Source organism: Strigops habroptila, chromosome 7 (genome assembly GCF_004027225.2).
Source record: "Strigops habroptila isolate Jane chromosome 7, bStrHab1.2.pri, whole genome shotgun sequence".
Classification (NCBI taxonomy): domain Eukaryota; kingdom Metazoa; phylum Chordata; class Aves; order Psittaciformes; family Psittacidae; genus Strigops; species Strigops habroptila.
In genome coordinates this window covers 16675005-16697341 of record NC_044283.2, presented here as the reverse complement: position 1 = coordinate 16697341, position 22337 = coordinate 16675005, and the positions used below count along the sequence as shown (strand labels likewise).

General features: G+C 40.2%; 1 protein-coding gene across 2 annotated transcripts in view; it reads right to left on the bottom strand.

Moving 5' to 3' along the window:
• Positions 1–898: 898 nt before the first annotated feature.
• The window catches only part of NCAPG (non-SMC condensin I complex subunit G), a 42802-nt gene continuing 21363 nt past the window's right edge, over positions 899–22337 (bottom strand). For both annotated transcript variants that reach the window (XM_030493215.2, XM_030493216.2), the window contains 14 exons: positions 21701–21841; positions 20608–20731; positions 19161–19250; positions 18840–19019; positions 18272–18382; positions 15507–15626; positions 9375–9617; positions 8872–9053; positions 6294–6468; positions 5750–5911; positions 4722–4893; positions 2604–2696; positions 2072–2150; positions 899–1252 (listed from right to left, as the gene is read on the bottom strand). In XM_030493215.2, the coding sequence (XP_030349075.1) occupies positions 1126–1252; positions 2072–2150; positions 2604–2696; positions 4722–4893; positions 5750–5911; positions 6294–6468; positions 8872–9053; positions 9375–9617; positions 15507–15626; positions 18272–18382; positions 18840–19019; positions 19161–19250; positions 20608–20731; positions 21701–21841 (1999 nt within the window). In that variant the 3' untranslated portion in view covers positions 899–1125. The remainder of the gene's footprint in view (positions 1253–2071; positions 2151–2603; positions 2697–4721; positions 4894–5749; positions 5912–6293; positions 6469–8871; positions 9054–9374; positions 9618–15506; positions 15627–18271; positions 18383–18839; positions 19020–19160; positions 19251–20607; positions 20732–21700; positions 21842–22337) is intronic.

Genomic DNA, 22337 nt, shown 5'->3' with positions numbered 1-22337 from the left:
ACTTGTGTCCCTAAGCTATTTCTGAGAGTTACCAAAGTCCCTTTACAGTGTATTTACCTATTTTAAATGCAAGTTCCTTAGAAAGCCTCATGTGGCACCAGAGATGCACATCTCAAGCAGTCACTCCCAGTTTTCTCCTGCTGCCTTGAAAATTATCTATATTGTAACAGAGCGGAGTGACAGTGTTTCCAGTCTAACACTAGCATTTCCAGAGGGAATCTGCTCAGCCACCAGTGGCTGCTACAGGCAGTTTAAAGCAAATCCCCTGTTGTCTTTGTGAAACTCACGACTATTCCTAGCTAAGTTGTTAGAAAAAGGGTTGTGAACTTTAAAGCTACAAAGAAATCCCACTTGCCACTTCAAAAGACAGTACACTGGCCTTAGGAAGTATTTCATTTTTTGCCTTTTGTGTACTTAAGTATTCCTTTCCTTACTGGATCTTACTTTATGCCACAAATATTTTTATGCTTTCCTAAAAGCACATTACTGATTTTATATAACAAAAAGGCGAGATCAGCAGCAGACTTCCAGGCTTAGGTTTGTGAAATCAGTAACCCAGCTTCCCCATTTTGACATTATTTCAATACAGCGGACACATACCTGCAGGAAGCAGAACTCACAATGAAGATCAATTCTGTTTTACATGAACATGAACAATAAAACCTGGTCCATGGGTGTGCAGGCTGATAAATGAAGAAAGTAAATTCAGTTAAAGGTTGGTACATTCAAAGCTGCTGCCATCACAAGCAACCACTCCAGGTCAAACATTCCCTCTGAATAATGTTAAATATCAAACCAGCTTTAACTAGCGAGTACTTACCAGCACCAGCAATTTTTATTTGCAGAGAAAAAGTATTTTTCCCCATAAAGTAAAAAAATAAATAAATCCAAGTTCCAGTAATATTTTAATATGGTTTTATTACATGAATGATGGACTTCATATTGGGGAAAATCATCAAATTCATCTATTTGAAAAAGAATTTAAAAGTTCATAGAAAATTCTAGAATTATAAATGATCATAGTATAAAAAGAGTCAAATATGGCTAACAACAAAACAAATCTTATGTTTCAAGACTGATGTTAACTACCAGCAGCAGCAAAGGACACCTTCTCTCCTTTTGTCTTCACTGATCTGCTTCTCTACTCAAAAGTCTTGAAAGATTCATTCTCGTTTTTTCAAGTGCCACCGTTTTTGCTCGTCTTGAAGGCCTTGAACTGGACGCTGGGACAGATTCTGGAATCTCATCACCACTGAAATGTACAATATTTTAAAGTAAGGCCAAAAAGACTAAGCAAACTCAAGAGATTTACATTTACAAATTTGAAGCAATGTCTTAGAGAGCAAAAGTACTTCATACTAATTATAAGCTTTTTATTTTCTGACAAGAATCAGCAGTATCAGTGACCATGTGTCAGCAGTTGCAAAATAAGCAAAACCCCCAAAAGATCCGATGGTATCAAAGCAGACACAGGAGCAGGCAAACAGGAATGATTGGCCCTCGTCACCCTAAAGTCCATGGGATACTTGCTTGAGAAATAGTGAGCACAGCTGAAAATTACAAAGATGACATCATTTTAATGCCTATATCCTACAAGATCACAAGGCATTGCATATATTCGCTCATCAGTCATTTCTAAAAGCTTATTGACTACATCTTGAAAAAGAAGAAACAAAAAGGGGGAAGGAGAGAATTTAACTGAAAAATTTGATTCCTTCATAGAACAGTTACTAAAAAAGAGCAGAAAAAGTGACTGGAAGAAGAGTAATAATGTAAGCCAAACATCTGCCTTTGCCAGCTGGAATGCGTTACTGCTGCACACAACAGCTATGTTAAAAGAGGAAAAAAAGAACTACAGGCTCTTAGCAATGATAATAAAATGTGAAGCTGTCAAACCTGCTGCTGTTTCAAAAGTACCAGTTCAAAGGAAACTATTTTTCTTAAATATTTATCTGTGTATTAGGAATAGAAGATATTAAAGATGCAGGTTTGGGAAAAGAAAACCATTTGAATTAAATGTCCTTGCTAGAACAGACACCGGGGGGTTGATGGTGGAAAGAAAAGGTTTTACCTTGCACTGCCGCATTCTGCAGTTGTGCCAGTTTTCCTTCTGCTCATGGACCTCACTTCTGACGCTGCTTTCCGTTGTCCTAAACATAAGCAAAAGCCTCTTTTGACATTGTGATACTATTTCTTCTCTTCAGCTAGTTCTGTATATTTCTTCAGTGTTTGATATCGCATTGACACATGTAACTATGCACTCACCAGAGACAGCATGTGGTGGCAAAACGAAACCACCAACAAACCCCCCCACAACACACCACTTCTCTCCTACCCACCTGTATGTTACTGTACGTGACAGTGGCCAAATTACCCTGAAATCCTGCAATCAGACTTCTTTTTTTAGAATTTGTGTTGTCAGTGTTGACAGCACAAAAACTTCCACAAAGACTATTTTCATCTTTTAACTAATAAAACTTTAAAAAGTACAATGCAGTATGAAGACTGAATGGGGTTTATATATATACAGTCACAAAAAGTCAGTAGGAAGTTTACTTTTTTAAAAAACAAGGAGTATTGTAGCCAGAAAAAATTCTGCAAACCTTTGCCGGTTTTGTTTCTCGTGGATTTTGGTTTTGCAGTTGCTTTACTTTGAACATCATTAACTGGAGTATGAAGATCGTCTTTGTTATTTTCTGTTAAACAGAACAGCACATGCAGAAGTCAGAGATAATCAACTTTTAATGTATCTTAAGTAACCAGTGTGTTAAGTGTTGGCTGTTACATAAAAAACCCACACAATTTTAACCCCATTTTTCCCTTAAACTAGAAATTCGATAAGGCAGCTAGAAGGAAGCTTCAAGTGTCACTCAGCAATAACCCTGCCCCAGCACAAGTCAATCACATGTAAACTATCCCTGATAGCTGTTTAGCCCCTTCCATTGTGTCAGAAGTCAAGCAAGCGGGACAGAGACCAGCTTGGCTGAACTAGGGACCCCTCCTGGAGCTCAAGAGGAAAAAGAAACTGTATGTCCTCTGGAAGCAAGGTCAGGCTTCGCGAGAAGATTACAGAGCTGTGGTTCATAGGTGCAGGGAAAAGACACAAGAGGCCAAAGCTCAAATAGAGTTGAAACTGGCCAGTGCTGTGTCAGATACCAAGAAGGGCTTTTGTGAGAACGTTAATAGCAAGAGGAAGCTTAAAGAAAACATGGGACTGATTCTTGCTGAGGATGGTCACCTGACTAATAGCGATGAAGAAAAAGCAATGGCATTCAATGCTTTTTTTGCCCCTGTCTTCAATAATACGATAGACCTTGGGCTGCCCATTCCCCTGAGTTGGAGGACCACAGGTGTGGGAACAGTGACTTTCCCTTTCAGGACACTGAACTGTGAGGGACCAACTGTATCAGCTGAATGTCCATAACCTGAATGTCCATGAGCCAGCAGTGCAGCCACTTGGCCAAGGAGGCAAATAATATCATGGGTTGTATCAAAAAGTGGTGTAGCCTCATATTGCTAGGAAGCTTTTTTCCTAACATCAGATCTAAATCTCCTTTGCAGCAATTGAAGGACAAAACTAGCGTCTGTTGCCCTTTTTGCTCACAGCTATCATTTACAAATCTGAAGTAGATGCTGCTTTATTTTTAATGATACCAAATGTATTTGGGGAGGGGTGGGAGAGGAAACAATGCTTTCTTTTACAGCCTACTTTTAGGAAATGCTCAAAAATCCTCTTTTGTAAGAAATTATTATCAAAAAGTATTATAACGTAGTAACAGAAAACAGCACAACTATTGTCTCAGAAGCATACTTCCAACTTCCCATCCAATAAATATTTAAAGACTTCAACATAGAAGACGTAAAGAATTATTTGACACTTCCAGAAACAACAGATTAAAGCCCTGAAATACTCCACTAGAAAATATAAACAAATAATTAAAATAAATGTTAAAAGAAAATGTGATCTGCTTTAAACAGTTGCATGTCACCATCTTTGCTTTACTGCTGCAGACAATCCCAAACAAGTTGCTTTCCTGCTGAAACATGTCAGACTTTCTGTGCCACCAGCCCAGTGTGCACTGCGAAGGCACATGCAGCTGTGTAAGCTGTGCAGGCAGTGGAAACTCTTCCAGCTATTTCCACTTCCAGCTCCTAAATAGCAACAAAAACAAATGTGGCTCCAACCTATAAGCTCGTAGCAAGGACGGACCAGCATCAACACTGAAGATATCAGCCATATACTGCTACAATACAGCCTGTAAGTAGCACAGGCATGGTAACTCCAAAGCCTAAAAACCCCACAAAGTACCTGCTTCTTCCTCCAAGTTAGCAAGTCACTTTCTAAAGGTGAGTTGATCAGCACCAGTATTCAGCAGGCACATAAGTGTGTCAAAGAGCTAAAAAACTAAAGCCCGTTTTAATACAGTCTTTGTTAAAAAGAAAGAGCTGCAGGGCACAGCTTAAGACTCAAAATCCAGCACTAGTTGCACTAATATGGAGAATAAGAAAACAGAATCTGATAAAAAAGCAATAAAAATCAGAAAATACTTCAGTACAAGCAGCATTTTAATCTGTATGCGTATTGACTAGGCAGTACCTTTTCCCATTTTTCCACAAAGTAAGTTAATTCAATGGAGGGAAATCTAGCAGTTATTTTCATAGCACCTAAACAAGCCACTCCGGTGTATACCTACTACTAAACTGCACGTCTCCTAAATTACCTTCTTCATTTTGAATAGTATTTTCAGATAATGTGGTCTCGGTTTCCTGTGTCCTTTCAGAGAGGCCCGTTTCCTCAGTCATTTCAGTGTGCTCTTTGCCCATGTTAGGATCTTTGGTCAAGTTCATCTTGAACTTCTCAAGAGCTCTTTGACACAGTTTATCTTTCACTTCCTGGAGAAGAGACATTTACTATTAAATGCTACTTCATTTTACAACTATTTCTTTTACTCATTAAAGTTTCCCCCCATTAGTAAGTTTAACTGATAGGATTAGTTCAATTTACTGCACAAAGGATACAAGGCGTGACATGATAAGTCAAGTTGAAAGGAGAAACACTTTCTCCATCACCACCAGGCACTGAAACCCCCAAAAAAATCCAAACAACATTAAAGTGACTGGACCTTTCCAGCCGAGTCCTGGAGCGCAGCTGCCCCTGGATGATATGCCCATAGTACGTCAGCCTTCTTTTCAACGTTTCTACATACCATCGTTGTCTTCTGTCACACTCCCAGATCTTACTGTGGTTTTCCCCATATTAAAAAAAATCATTAATGTAAAACCTGTCACATCACTTGTAATCCCTTCCCGCTTTATCTTAAATCAAGCACCCTTTTCAGGTTGCCCAATGATCTTACAGTTACAGTGTAACTTTAGGTGTAACATTTCAGCTGATAATATTTCACTAAAAATAAGCCTCCAAACTGGGAAACTCCACATTGAATTTTATTTTAATGTAAAAAAAATTAACGACACTACAGTAATCAGAAGAACTTACTGTATTGAAATATATCAAGTTGGGCATGCTTTCATGCTGATTTTACTATCTATGGTGGCTGAAATCTGTAAATCATACAGTGACATGAGCTCAGATTTCTGGAAACGACGCATCAAAAAGTAATTTTCAAAGACTGGTTAAAGAGAAATTCCAGTCACATTGTCATAGTAAGCAAAAGGCTCTTCGTTTTCAAGTGCATCAGAATACTGGATGGTTAGTGATTAAAGAAGAACCATGTTATTTATGTACTACCTCTAGAATCTCATTGATCAGAACCAGAAGATTCTCTGTGGAAGAACTGCTGAGTTCCAGTGAATTTAAAGCTTTTGTGTAAATACGAACATCTGGCGCTGTTGGGTCCCTCAAGATTTCATTGCAAATTTTCACTGCTAAACTATCATGCACTGTTAAGTCCTGTAAAGGAAAGAAATTAAGTATCAGACAATTTGCTGGGAACTATTTACAAAAGACAGCAATGTGATCATTCAGATTTAAGCAGCTAATGGCTGATCTTACAGAATAAACACCTGATTTTTCCACTTTTCCCAATATAGACAGTTAGCCATGGTGCAAGTTCCTACAAGCCTCTTTTAATTGTAAGAGTGACAGGAAATCAAGGATGGAGGTTGGGGTAAGGTCAAGCTAAAAGATTTCATTACCTGAACCATCACTCATTTAATTCAGTTGCTGATCCTAGGAACATCAGAAAGGCCTAGACAGCTAGCTGGAAGTAAAGGGGATCAGTTCTTAATCTCTAGTCACAAATATTGTTTTCCTCCAGTTTAAGACACTGTACCTGATAGTCCTGAGATTTTTTAGACTGATGTTTCAGTCCACTTGGTCTGGTCAGGTCCACTAACAGTTCAGAAACATTACTGATATCTATTTCAGCCAAAGGTGAAGTTGCAGGAGCATTTAACAGTGTTTGCAGAGTTGGAAGATAAGCTTCTTCAAAGCATTCCTGGTTAGACCTGTTTCAATATATAAGACGACAAAATTAAATCTTAATTCCCCCCTAAGTTTTCTCTTCTACGATGAAAGTTCACAGACCCATTACAATACATCAGTCAAAGCAATGTGGGAGCAGCCAAGCTTGGTAGACAGCCAGCAGGATCGAGATCACAACTGCTTCACAAAACCAATTTAGCACATGGTATTTCAAGTAAGTTTTAAGTAACACTTTCTGCCTCTGAACAGTTTGAAAGTTCATCCTTACTACTGAAAACCTGATATATACACACATATTGTCTCTTAAGGGAGAGAAATACATTTTTCTAAATCCTTTATTTAGATTAGTCTGTCCTCTGCTCATTCCTCCTTTCTGGTAGTATTTTTCTTTGGGGATACTTTTCATTGTGTAAAAAATCAAGGAAGCCTGGCAAAAAAATGCAGTGGTTAACAAGATCTTTGGAAGAAATATTTGTGCTTTCTTTTCTCAGAAGAGTTAAGAACTCCTGCCAAGCAAGCCTAAAAATCATGTTGCACTTGGTTCTGCAGCGAGTTGTATATAGTTCCAGATCAAAACAATTTAAAAGTTAAGACATCAAAAAGTACATGGCACAAGTTGGGGAAGTGAAGCCTTTTTTGTTTCTAATACTTGTTAACCTCCTGTTTGAACCCAAATAACTGCAGGAGAAAAGAAAGTAAATAATTTCAAAAAAGCAGACCGTTTGCTGCTGGATTATTGAGCCAAGGAGGTGACCAAAAGACCTTTTGAGCACTAAAGCTGGGGCAAGAAAGAATGGAAACAAGAATGCTCCCTTTCAGCAGCTTTAAGGCTGAAGTAGCTCAAGTATAACTGAACTATCATTCAGATTATTGCCTGTAAATTATAAAAAAATTCTAGTAGAACTTTCTCCTCTCAGGCCATGAGAGAGTTTATAACTGTTTAGAAAACGTTCCATGAATGAGAATTGTTTGCTGATCACAGGATCCTCTCCCTGTTATCAGTGTGCCACCCGATTGACATGACAGAGTATTTATAGAAATCAGCAGCAACATTTTCTTCCTCCCAGAGTTCAAATACTTAATTTCAAAAAGTAAACCTCATGATTATAGATGTGACCAGATGGGAGGTCAACAGAGCAGCACCCAGAAAACAAATGGAATTCAGGGAAAGAGATCAGGACCAAAATGAGGTATGAACCCCAGCCAGATCTCATTCATTACTTGAGCTGAATGGCAGCTTTGCAGACAGTTCTGAATTGCATACAGGCGTTAATAATTCTCTTCTAAAAATACAGCCCTGGTAAGCAAAGACACTCCATGATTCATCTTAAAATGAAGCATTTGTGACCCAGAATGGAGATAATGTTTTGAGACAGAAAACTACTGGTGTTTCCTAACTAAATAGAGATTCCAACCCAATGATCCAGACTAAGATTTAGGATATTTTTCTCCACTGATTTTTCCAAGTTTTGCTTAAAACAAATTTTTTCTTAAACATTCACAGGGTCAGAAAACAGTCACAGGCAAAAGATTATCAATGTTAAAAGCTTAAATTCATTACTCAGTATCAGTGGTACTGGAAGCATATGAAATTAGTTTTTCTCTGACAACAGCAAAAATATATTTGTTTGGGGATTTTTCCCCTCTCCCCTTTGAACTACTCCTCTTAATGTGGCAATTTATGGGCCACAAAAAATTGAATTTTTGGAAAAATAGATAAGGTAATATATATTAAGCCTAAATGAAATCTTAACCATAAAAAAGCCCAGGTAAAATCTCAGCTAGTTTAGACTGGCTAAAACTACTAGCAGCAATTGAAAAGCAAGTTAAACATTTTATTTCTTTGAGCAAGTGAAAGGGGATGAGAATTACTATTAAAGCTCCTACCCCCTTACATAAGCGACTTCCTTTGCCCACTACCAAAATAAACAGTAGATTTTGAATCTGCCATGAATTTAGATTGGAGTATTCTGTGGCTAAAGAAAGGAACAAAACCAAACCAAACCTCAAACCACAACCAACCAGCTTTGATATCTGCTGGGCACTGATTATTTTCTTTTGAAGTGTTCCTCCTGCTAGCTACTTTTTTGTGGCACTTCAAAGTCTACCTGTAGTGCTCTACAGCATAAATAAGTAAAACACATCTTTTTAATTAATCCTTCATTTGGTGTCTTGAAGAATAATTTCAATTATAGGCCTAGGAAAGGAAAAAAAAAAGTGGAAGGTCATAGGGGAATTAATGAAGTCTTCTGAAGAGTCAGAGGTTGAGATTATGTACTCTCAAAAGTAACATGCGTAGGAGTCTGAACTAGACCTTTAAGGTCTAATTTGCATTTGTGCAATTTCTACTTGTGCAAGATGGAAAAAGGTTCCTAAAGCTCCCAGACCAATGTGTATTTTCACCTATTGATTTACAAAGGCCATACCTATTTGCATACGCAAATAAAGGGAAGAAAACTCCTAGACAGTGTCTAAGCCGAGTATCTTCTTCAGTCACAGGATTATACCACAACAAAACAAGGCGAGAAAGGAGCTTGGCACTGATCAGCCTCCCAGAGAACATCAGTTTGGCTATGCCTTCTGCAGCTTCTGTCCTAAGTTCTGGAAACTGAAGAGAGAACTGATCACACACATACCACACAAACCACAGCCCATTACACTAATACTTTATGGTAATAGTCTACATCCTATTTTGCCAATCCTCTACATTCACATATTTGCATCTGCACAAAATTCAAAGCTAGCTCAAGAGTAACATTAGTCTGTATCAGTGACAAAGTTGTGGTAATTTTCTATAGCTATTCTAACATTAGACTATTAATTTCAATTACACATCATGTAATGTTCACATGCAACCTAGTGGGATGGTAAGCTTTCTACAAAAGTCATTTTAAAACAAAATTAAGGCAAATTTGATAGTATTTCTTACCTCACTGTCTAAGAAACCAGAAAGAAGCTGCAGGAGGTTGTGAACCATAGTAGTCTCTTCCTCCTCCTCCTCCTCTATTTTTTCACTTTCTTCCTCACAATTTTCAGTTCTAGTGTGTGCATCTCCACTTTGAGAGTCATTGCCTCTTCTGGCTTTAAATGGCTCAATCCCAAACAGCATTAGTTGATCAAAGATTGCCTTTAAAGCACTGAGCTTTACCTTTAGATTATCTACTTGTAAAACCTAGGTTTAATAAGGAAAATACATACATCATCTAAGAGTAGACCACTGATGTTAACATTAAGAACAAGAAGATATTTTGCTTTAATAAGATTGTTTGATTTGGGAAACTTTTTATAGTACCTGGGACAAATTTCAAACTTTAAGAAGGTGTGATACGAGTTTAAACCTGAATTTATAATACACTCTGGGAAATAATTTATCATCAAGTCATCTATGCAATTTCCATTACATAAAATCAATTGAATTTCACTCACAGAGTGAGAGAATTATTGTTCAACTTCTAAACAGGCACTGGGCAAACAGAAAATCTATTTGCCTGAAGTAGCTCCATAATGATAAGCACCACAGAAAAAAAATACATAAGACAATCCCTACTCTGAAGTACTGTACAGCTTAATAAAAATAAATAGCAGGTAAAGGAAGCAGGGAGCAAAATAGTTATAAAAGTCAAAGTTGCATAGGTTACTACATGTATTATAGTTCAAATTACCATTCAAATAAAATCATACATCATGGGTTAGCCTAGAGATCCTTGATCTGTTTAGCCCAACACCCTGCTTTTGATGGCAGCCTGCACCAAGAATATGGGGTTTAATACCTACAAATATTAATTGCTTAAGTCTAAAGTTGCTAAAACAACTGAAATCCTCCCCAAACAAATTTTTGATGAGACATACTCAAAGGCAAATTAAGAACAATAGTGTATGCTAAATTTTTAGAAAACCAAAGTTCTGTGGTGGTTACTGACAGATCTATGATCTTGTCTGAGCTGAGCATTATCATCTCAACACCTGCTGTCAGTTCTCTTGAGAATGTAACACACTCAAAGCACGATAGCCACCTACACTTCTGTCAAAGCCAGGGTCTGAAAAGTTAACAACTGTGTCGCCTTTTGTATAATCAGCTCAGCATCAGAACATTTACCATGAAGGTGAGGAGATGGAGGTATAGTGGCATTCAGAATGTTCCATATCCGTAGACATTGGGCCATGCTATCTTTTGTTGGTTTGCAATATTGCTTTTTCCTCTAATTAACAACTCTTTCTTAATAAATACAAAATTAATAATCCAGAAATTAAAATGTGACACCCAAGATGACAGGTAAGCATCAATAGTAATGTAAAAACAATCACAGTCACATTTTTAGTCTAGTTTCCTAAAGCAGGGATGCTTACAGAAAAGATGAGCTGTAGTATTCTCATTGTAATAACATAAATATATGAATGACTTCCCCCAGATCCAGAAGAGAAAGTGATACCTTACAAAGGATTCCTACAAACTTTTAAGACAGGAAGTGACCTTACAAAAGAAAGGCATGCTACGAACCAAGATACAGTATCAGCTTGAATAGTGTTAGACATCAGGAATTGCCGAGGTATCTCCAAAGAGGACGCCTTTAACACCGGAGCGGGGGGAAGCACAGCGTCCAGGAGCCTCAGTTAGGAGCGGCAAGAGCGACCGAGGGAGCCTCAAGTCCTCGACAGGACTTGCCCAGGAGCCGGCAGCTCAGCTCACGCGAGCAGCTGACTCACAGGGGGCGGCGCCAGGAGTGACGGCACCAGCCCTCAGTGGGGAAAAACCCATCTCAGGGAGCGCGAGCGACCAGGGCGTGGCACGGCAGTTGGCGCAGGCAGGGCGAGCGGGATGGTGAGCACTCGCCTCAGGACCAGGGCCCGCTCTGGGAGCTCTGCCCCGGCGGTGGCCAGCGTAGGCACGCAGACAGAGCCAATGAGAGGGGAGGCTGCGGCGCAGACCTCGGAAAGTGCCTCGACTGGTCTCTTGAGGCGAGGGCGCACAATGGACAGGGCTGCACTCGGTGCGCCCTGGTGGAGGTCCTCCTGCAGCAGGTGGCTGAGCTGCAGGAGGCTGTTGGAGAGCTAAAAGATGCCAGGGAAGCTGAGAAGAAGCTGGGCTGCTTGCTCCAGGCCTAAACTGTGCAGGGGCTGCAAACGTCCAGCATTGCTCACATAGGAAAGAAGGAGGGCAGCAACCCAGGAAGCTGGGAATTAGTTATGAGAAAAACTAACAAAAAAAGGAGGAAGAGGACGATTAACGGCAAGAGACTTCCTCCTAAATCTGGTGTCCCCACCCAGAACCGCTTCGCAGTTCTGCAGGGGGCTAATGAGAAAGCACCCACCACACCTAACGAGCATCCTGCTGATGCACCACTAAGGAGGATCACTACTGGTGCCTCCAGGAAAAAGCGGAGGGTCATAGTAGTAGGGGACTCTACTTTGAAAGGCACAGAGGCACCCATCTGCCAGCCTGATCCAGTCTCGAGGGAGGTGTGTTGCCTGCCAGGGGCTCGGATCAGGGATGTTGCTGAGGGGCTGCCTGCTCTAGTAAGTCCTGCTGACTATTACCCCCTCCTAGTGGTCCATGTGGGTGCTAGAGATATAGATAGCAGTAGCCTGGAGAACATTAAGAAGGACTACAGAGCCCTGGGAGAGGTGGTTAGGGGCTCTGGAGCTCAGATAGTTTTTTCATCGATTCTCCAGGACAAAGGGGAGGACCTTAAAAAAAGCTAGGCGTGTCTGGCAGGTTAATAAATGGTTAGAATGGTGGTGCCATAGTCAGGGGTTTGGCTATTTAGAACATGGGGCTCCATTTGGGAGGCCAGATCTACTGGAGGCTGGTGGAGCTGGTCTGACAAAGAAGGGGAAGAGCTGTTTTGGTAGGAGGCTTGCCAGGCTGGTCAAGAAAGCTTTAAAGTAGATGTGCTGGGGGAGGGGAGCATTGATCCATCCCAACACTCCTGGTCAGTTGCCAGCACCTGTAATAAGTGCTTGGAGCAATGTAGAGATGTTCCAGCTGCCCCAGCCATTGAGTCGGCTGCATTTGGAGCTTGGCTAAGGTGCCTCTATACAAACGCCCATAGTATGGGGAACAAGCAAGAGGAATTAGAGGTGTGTGCAAGGCTATGGGAATATGATGTCATTGGTATCACAGAAACATGGGGGGATGGCTCCTGTGACTGGAGTGTCGGAATGGAAGGTTACAGGCTGTTTAGAAAACACAGGCCAGGCAGACGGGGAGGGGGCGTTGCTATCTATGTCAGTGATAGGCTAGAGAGTATGGAACTCTGTCTGGGAACGAGTGATGAGGTAACAGAGCGTTTGTGGGTCAGGATCAAAGGGAAAACAGCAATGGGGGACATTACGGTGGGGATCTGTTACAGGCCACCTGATCAAGAGGACTCTGTGGATGAAGCGCTCTACAGACAGATAGGAGCAGCCTCACGCTCGTAGGCCCTGGTCCTCATGGGGGACTTCAACCATCCTGACATCTGTTGGAGGGACGGTACGGCCCGGCACAAGCAATCCAGGAGGTTCCTCGATTGTGTGGAAGACAACTTCCTCTTTCAAGAAATAGAGGAGCCGACAAGGAAAGGTGCCATGCTTGACCTCGTGCTCACCAACAGGGAGGGACTGGTTGGAAATGTGACGCTCCAGGGCAGCCTTGGCTCTAGTGATCACGAGATGGTTGAGTTTGAGATCCTCAGGACAGTGAGAAGAGCATGCAGCAAGCTCACTGCCCTGGACTTCAAGAAAACAGACTTTGGCCTCTTCAGGAACCTCCTTAGTAAGGTTTCATGGGATACAGTCCTAGAGGGCAGGGGGGCCCAAGACTGCTGGTCGATATTCAAGGATCACCTGCTATGTGCTCAAGAGTGTTGCATCCCGACTAGAAGAAAGTGCAGCAGGAGGGCCAGGAGACCTCCATGGATGGACAAGGAGCTGCTGAGTAAACTTAGAGGGAAAAAAGAAGCTTACAGAAGGTGGAAGCGAGGACAGGCGGCCTGGGAAGAATATAGGAGCATTGCCCGGGAAGCTAGGGACTGGGTTAGGAAAGCAAAGGCCCAGCTAGAATTAAGTTTGGCAAGGGATGTGAAAGATAACAGGAAAGGATTCTATAGATACATAGCAAATAAAAGACAGACTAGGGACAATGTGAGCCCTCTCCGGAAGCTATCAGGAGAACTGGCTACCATGGATTTGGAGAAGGCTGAGGTTCTTAATGACTTCTTTGCCTCAGTCTTCACCAGCAAATGCTCTGACCACACCACCCAAGTCTTGGAAAGCAAATGCAGGGACTGTGAAAATGAAGACCTTAGGCCCACTGCAGGAGAGGATCAGGGTTGAGACCATCTTAAGAACCTGAACGTGCACAAATCCATGGGACCTGATGAAATCCATCCACGGGTCCTGAAGGAGCTGGCAAATGAAGTTGCTAAACCACTGTCCATCATATTCGAAAAATCCTGGCAGTCAGGTGAAGTTCCCGATGACTGGAAGAAGGGTAATATAACCCCCATTTTCAAGAAGGGGAAGGTGGAAGACCCGGGGAACTACAGACCAGTCAGCCTCACCTCTGTGCCTGGCAAAATCTTGCAACAGTTTCTCCTGGAAAACATGCTAAGGCACATGAAAAACAACGAGGTGGTTGGTGACAGCCAACATGGCTTCACTAAGGGGAAATCCTGCCTGACCAATTTGGTGGCCTTCTATGATGGAGCCACGGAACTGATGGACAGCGGCAGAGCAGTTGACGTCATCTACCTGGACTTCTGCAAAGTGTTCGACACTGTCCCGCATGACATCCTTGTCTCTAAATTGGAGAGACATCAATTTGATAGATGGACCACTCGGTGGATAAAGAACTGGCTCGATGGCCGCACACAAAGAGTTGTGGTAAATGGCTCGATGTCCAGTTGGAAACCTGTAACGAGTGGTGTCCCTCAGGGATCGGTGTGGGGACCGGTCCTGGTCAACATCTTTGTCGGCGACATGGACAGTGGGATTGAGTGCGCCCTCAGCAAGTTTGCCAACGACACCAAGCTGTGTGGTTCGGTTGATACGCTGGAGGGAAGGGATGCCATCCAGAGGGACCTTGACACGCTTGTGAGGTGGGCCAATGCCAAACTTATGAAGTTTAATCAAGCCAAGTGCAAGGTCCTACACCTGGGTCGGGGCAATCCCAGGCACTGCTACAGGTTGGGCAGAGAAGAGATTCAGAGCAGCCCTGCAGAGAAGGACTTGGGGGTGTTGGTTGATGAGAAGCCTAACATGAGCCGGCTTCAGTGTGCGCTTGCAGCCCAGAAAGCCAACTGTATCCTGGGCTGCATCAAAAGAAGTGTGACCAGCAGGTCAAAGGAGGTGATCCTGCCCCTCTACTCTGCTCTTGTGAGACCTCACTTGGAGTACTGCGTACAGTTCTGGTGTCCTCAACATAAAAAGGACATGGAGCTGTTGGAGCAAGTCCAGAGGAGGGCCACGAGGATGATAAGAGGGCTGGAGCACCTCCCGTATGAAAACAGGCTGAGAGAGTTGGGGCTGTTCAGCCTGGAGAAGAGAAGGCTGCGTGGAGACCTCACAGCAGCCTTCCAGTATCTGAAGGGGGTCTATAAGGATGCTGGGGAGGGACTCTTCCTTAGGGACTGTAGTGGTAGGACAAGGGGTAATGGGTTCAAACTTAAACAGGGGAAGTTTAGATTAGATATAAGGAAGAAGTTCTTTACAGTGAGGGTGGTGAAGCACTGGAATGGGTTGCCCAGGGAGGTTGTGGATGCTCCATCCCTGGCGGTGTTCAAGGCCAGGTTGGACAGAGCCTTGGGCCACATGTTTTAGGGCAAGGTGTCTCTGCCCATGGCAGGGGGGTTGGAACTAGATGATCTTAAGGTCCTTTCCAACCCTTACTATTCTATGATTCTATTCTATGATTCTATGAAATCTACATGAAACCACACTCTCCAGACTCAGATCCTTAGGAAATCAGTAATACTGATTCTCAAATAACGTTACTATGCAGAATAGCTCATTATAGATACAAGACTAGTTTTATTTACCAAGTTGCACAGACCATTGTTCCACTTCTCATCAGATGTTTTACCTGTAACAGCAATGCGAGCTGTTGTCGGGCAAGCTCTTTCTTCTGAAGGGCACAGCACCCCAAACACAGAACTGCCATATTTCTCACAGCTGGATGGACATTAGTTATGCCAGGAAGTATCTGGAAACAATAACAGACTTTATAGTTAAAACACATACATTAAAATTGAAAAACTGACTACTAAAATGTGGTTACCCTGAAAACAAAAATTCATTTGATACAGGATGGGAAAGTGGTAACTACTAGTGTTTATCTAGCTATAACTAGAAGTAGATTAAGTATGGTGTTTGAAATCAGCAATAAAATAATCGCAAAAAACACAAGTTTTTCTTTGTGTTTTTTTTTTAATACAAACTTGTTTTCAAGTGAAATTAAGTTGGCCGCTTACTGGGGGATAAAGAAAACCCACCAAAAGCCACCAAGATATACAACAAACCTACGTGTTCCTTCATAAAAAGCATCGGCATTCTTGAAGAGAGACATACTTAGTTCCAAGTGGCAAATACAGACACCACTTCCATGTTGTCGAGGTTTAAGCCCAGCTGGTAACTCAGAACCACGCAGCCGCTCGCTCACTCCCCCACTTCTTCCTCCCCCAGCTCCCAGAGGGATGGGAAGGAGAATCAAAAGAATGTAACTCCCACGGGTTGAGATAAGAGCAGTCCAGTGACTAAGGTATAATACAAAACCACTACTGCTACCACCAGTAATAATGATGATAAGGGAAGTAACAAGGGGAGAGGATACAATTGCTCACCACCCGCCGACCAATACCCAGCCCAACCTGAGCAGCGACCTGGGCCTTCCGGATAACTCCCCCCGGTTTATATACTGGGCATGATGTGCCATGGTATGGAATACCCCTTTGGCCAGCTTGGGTCAGGTGTCCTGTCTCTGCTTCCTCCTGGCTTCCCATGCCCCTCCTCACCGGCAGAGCATGAGACTGAAAAGTCCTTGATCAGAGTAAGCATTACTTAGCCACAACTAAGAACATCGGTGTGTTATCAGCGTTGTTCTCAGACTAAAGTCGAAAACACAGCACTGCACCAGCTACTAAGAAGGAGAAAAATGAGTGCTACTGCTGAACCCAGGACACATGTATGTGCAATAGTTTTGAGAAGACAATGGTAAAAATCCATGCAAAAGAAAAGCCACACTAAATATAGGGTGAATGCTACAATGGTATCACTTCATATTTTTGCATTTACTAAAGAGTTCAAGTTTAGACAGCAACAAATGAGATATCTCAAATCTCCAATGTAATATGTGAAAATCTAGCAGGTACAATATGAAAGCACAATCTTGGAGAGAAAAAAAGTGGAATAAACAACAAATGTGATAATTAAAAACAGACCTAATAAAAAATAAAAGGTTTCTGGGGGTTTCTGTGTCATCAACACTAGTTAGGATTTCTAAGAATACTTCTATACATCTGAAATAGATCAGGTATGGTTCCATTACATCTAAGGTAATCCAAATTGGCATTGTAATTTTCTTTGCAGTTTGAATTTTAAGAATAACCACAGTGAGTCAGGTCAGCTGGTCCATTGTCTCATTAGCAAAGAAGATCAAACCTAAATTCCTATCGAGCATTACATAAACAGACTAAGTAGATATTTCCCAAGAATTCTTGTCAAGGTCCCAGTGATTTGCAGCTGAGAGATAGCAGAGCTAGGAGGCCATTCCTAGCTACCTAATCATTCTGTGGTATTTATTGTTCTTGAAATTCCACAGATTACATACTATGTGAAGAATGAACTCATTTCATTTGTTTTGAGCTGGCTAGTTGCTAGCTTTAAGGGGTGATCAACAAATCCTTATTCACTTTCTCCAACAACACTAACGTCTTACGACTTCTACCCTCTCTCAGACACTGCCTGTAAGTCCACTCTTCTCCACATTACAAATAGGTAACCTATTTAGTCATTCTTCATACAGAAGCCAGTCCAACTTTTCCTTGCTGCCCTTCTCTTGACCATTTCTAATTCTAGATAGATGGGATAGGACTTGCACAGAGTATTCAGATGGGGGTGCACCATTCATACAATGGCATATTACTTTTCTCCATTTTGTTTGCACAGTCAGTTCAGTGATATTTAGAAGTGTTCTTAAAATCCATTCTCTTCACCATGAAAACTAGGAAGTATATCTTGTTGACTATAAGAGGTTTATAATGCCACTGCCTGACTTTTCAATACAGAAGTATTTTCTTCTTCAAAGGTGCAAAGAAAACAGAGGGGATAGGGGGGGAATTCCCCCAAATATCTTTCCTTGTACATGGAAGAGATGAAAAAAAAGGTCTATATGAGTTCCAGTCTTTCTTAGATGAAAAGCTTTTGACTAGGTGAAAAACAAGAAAATAAAATCATGAAAGTTCTCTATTATAACTCTTATAACTTTGGCTGATAAAAAAAATCCAAGTAATTAAAGTACCAACAACTGTGGTAAGCAGATGCCTTAGCACCACACTTGGCACAGTGTAACTCAGCACTGTCAAACACTGTCATACATTAGTTAAATACCTACCAAATTCTTGTTTTATTTTAGTGTCCCTCTGCCACAACCAGATTTGGCATAGGAGCTCAGGACAGCACCTCCAAGACACTAGGTTCTGGGAAGGCTTAAAAGCACCAAACAGAGCACTACGGATATAGCAAAGTGATAATAATAATAATAATAATCACAAGTCATCCTGCCAGCACCTAAGAGTCAGCTATGATCTATCTGTTTTTATTACAATGTAAACAATATTTATTCCTACATACCAGAGATTCGATGATTTCATTAATGGTTGGACCAATTCCTTTAGAAAAGGACAGAATCTTCAGAAGCTCATAACACATCATCAGACACTTCAACAGTGTTTCAGGATCATCCTTCACGTGGGCCAGGGAAAAGAAAAACACATTACTAATACAAATGGTGACTGTGATAAGAAAAATGGGGACACTAATTATAATTTTTCCCTACCCAAACAAGCATTTCCTTGTCCACTACACATTTTTTGTGCAAGAATATTAATAAAAATCTTTCTATAAACTATGACGAAAAGAGATTCAAGCTTATGTTTTCAGTTAGTTAAAAGCAATAAAAACCAGGTCATTTAGGAATTCTTTAGTTACTCAAGGACAAAAGAGCAGTTTAAATGCAATTCATTGTTTTGCTAGAGCATACCATCAGCTTCTGATACAAGCAGAAGAACACTAATACCATAAATGTTCATTTTCAATTTAAAAAATTTAAATGATACAAGGCCAAACTACACTTGCTTTTAAAACTAGGAATAAACATCAAAACATAACCAGTACTTTGGAATACAGGAAAGGAACAGACCTTCTCCACACGCATTTCTTTAATTTCGGGTTGCTCTACTTCTTTTATCAGATCCTTTTTAGTGTGTTCCAACTCAGTTATTTTCTCTTTTAACGCTGATGCTTTATTGAAATCCTGCAGACTAATGCATTCTTCCAAAGCTGCTTTTGCTTCAAAAAGTTTCACTTTTATTTCAGCCAACTGAAATACAAAGTAAAAAGAAAATTAATATAACACTATAATCTTTGCGGTATTAGCCAATATTACACTTCTACATAAAAGTCTTACTAGATGGATTATGCTTCAAAAAATATCTTTTCTTGTTAGCTACAATCTGCTTACCTTAAGCTCTCGCTTTCTTATTTCAGTAACATCAACAGGCTGCTCGACTGTAACAATCGGCTCACGAACTTCTGATATTATTTCTGCAATCTGTTGTTACAAACAGTGTATTAATGCCATTAATTTCAGCTCAGATGTCAGACACTAAGCTTTTAACTTTTCCAGATCTAAAATACCATCCATCTGAAAAAGTATTAAACATCTGTGCAGTTTCCCCTAACAGCTAATTCACTGCAAGCAAATCCTCAATTTGACAATACGTAGTCTAACCATTGAAGTGCAGTGTTTTCTACCATTTAGCTAGGTAAGCAAGAAAACAGAAGACTGTGTATCCATGAATAAGTTAAGCAGTTTCTATGCAAACAGTTCACAGACACCCATCTCCTCTAGATCTGAACACATGCTTTAAAAAGAGTTACTGGTAACAAGAGTAAGGTTTTTCACCTGTTACTACTTCAATCAAAACACAGCTAAGAACACTATCTTTTAAAGGCCTATAAACCATCACATGTAGTGTAAGAAGCGTCATAAGCAATTTAATTTCAAGCCAAATACATGCATAGAACTAGAAGCCGAACTAGGTGAGAGTTTTGCAGTTGATTGGGGGTTTTCTTTAAAGTCAGACCCATTATGTTAATGAAAAACAACATGAAACATGAGGAAAACTGAATGAAACAGAATAGCCTCAATTTATCTTCTATCAGATCACCACAGTTTAACTTCCTCTCAAGTTGCACCAAACTAATGGAATGTATTGAACCAGTGTATTTTGCTAGAATAATAGAAATGTGCACATTTACTACTACTATTGTACTATAATGCTCAGATTACCATAATTCTGCCATTGCAGTCATGTAACAAACCTATTGTCCTCAGTTCTCCCACTGGATTGACGTTTTCTAAAAGTGATCTCTGTCCTTCAGTCCAGGGTTCATTTAAAACATTTGAGCAAAACTGAGGGTCTATTTTTCAGTAGTCAAGTTTAAATAATTAGGCTGTATATAAAGACTCTACTTTTACTAAAATAATTTTCTTATACAGGTTTTTAGTACCTATCTCAGCTAAAAGGAGGGAAGAGAAATTTGAAACCTGGAAACGTACATTACCCTCACTTTGAGTGTTCCAGTCAAAACTGTTTGGATCTACTATGATCAAGGGTTCTGAAACAGGCTGTCAAAGTGTAATACTTTCCTAATTTGGGGACTACATTTACAACACCAGCCAAATATCTAATGATAAAGATCTTTAGACAACCACAAAATGCAGCTATGAGGAAAAAAAAAAGGGGGGGGGGGAGAAGATATGGCAACACCACCACCTAAATGTTTTTCCAAACTAAAAATATTTTAACTCCTGATATTTCTGTTACAACACTTCATTCATAAAGGCTATTTGATATACAAGCGAGGCAAAGCCTAGAAAACAGTGAGCCTTTAAAATTACTTACGATTTGAATCCTTCTGTCATCATCCTTAACAATACTGAGTAATCTTTCCGTAAGTGGCGATATAAGGGCTGTTGAAGTCGCAGGTAGAATGAGAATCTTTTGTAAAGTAACTAACAGATGCTTTCTGCATTAAAGAGTAAACAAACAAATAATGTTTGCTTAGTCAAGAAAACTGAAAATGTAAGAATATTTACCCACTTTGAGTCAGTGTGATGAAGATTTTATAAGACCTTATAAAAGAAACTTCTCTATAGCTATATTAACTACTGAATATATTTTCTAACTTAGCAATGTTTGTCTTTTCCCAATTTTACCTAACTTCTCTTAACTAGAAAATGCTGAATTTTTTAATCAGGTGTCACTACTGTCCAATGAAAGGTCATACCCACAGAAAAGAGTCAGAGTATCAATACTGTGGAATGCTTTCATAGGAATTATCTGGCTGGAAAGATTACAAGTTCAACTCTCCTGCCAGTCTGGCACACATACAATGCGCTCCACTGAGAGTTTGAAATCATTGCTGTGTTTGTCCTACCCTAACTGCCATTTTTCATACAGTGCCTGTGATGGTATGAACTTCCAAAGTTATTCTCTCTTATTACTTCACATCAAAGGCTGTTCAAATTATAGGAATGACTCAGTTAGCACAGTTCAATTCAGCTTCGCATCCAAAACATCTGTAACCTTTTAGGCCTTAGCAGACTGGGCTTAAAAACATAAACACCACACTACTTACTGCAAATCATCTGCTCAGAAGTAATCCATTGATCTCTTTTTGGTTTTTATATACTATATTCCAAATGAACAGACTTGTAACTTCATAATCTCAAGATTACGAAAACAACTGAATTTGTTCTCCCCAAACAATGTTGTATCTGCATTAAAAACTCTTTTTTACATAAAAGTAAGCAGACAACATTTGGCACACTTCTGGGAACAATTCCATTACAGAGACTGTGCCTTTTATTTTTAGCCAGCATTAGAACTAGATTTTGTCTGTTTGATCAGGTTATTTTCCCAACAGAGACTCTATACCTTTCTACAGGCATGAGTGCCATAAGCCTAACAACACAGATCTTACACTTAAGTTTACCTTCCTCCCTCTTCCGTGGTATCCATGCAGCCTATGATAAGAATCAGTTGCTGGCCTATAAATTCTTTTGTCATCAGGTTTTCAAAACAAGCAAAGTCTTCTCTTTGTTCTTCAGTAAGAACTGGCATATTTTGAAGGTAACTGCATCCAAATAGAAGATATAATTACATTCTGAATCATTGTTGGAAAGTTAAAAGGAAAAAAAACAACCAAACAAACAAACAACAAAAACCAGACACCACTTTCTTGTCCTGTATAAACAAGTGGTTATCTTAGTTACAAACCTTAAAAATCAATGTTTGTGTTCTCCTTTTCATAGATTATTAGTTCCAGAAATTTATCCCAAATAATGTACAGTTTAAAAATACTGCACTTCTTTTAAGAAAGTAATTTATTTGAAAATGCAAAACAGTAAGAAAATGACAAGTTATGCTTGTACATGTGATTTCAATTCTGTACCCCTACATAAAGGCAGTGTCTTAGGACTAAGCATACACATGTACCTTTTTTAATATATACAACTGGTATTTTTCTGCATACTTAGGTGCTATGTATTCTTCTAGATGCTCGGGAACGTTATAGTGCCTACAAGACTAAATACAAGAAAATCATCCAAGAATTTTAAATGTTTTGTCTG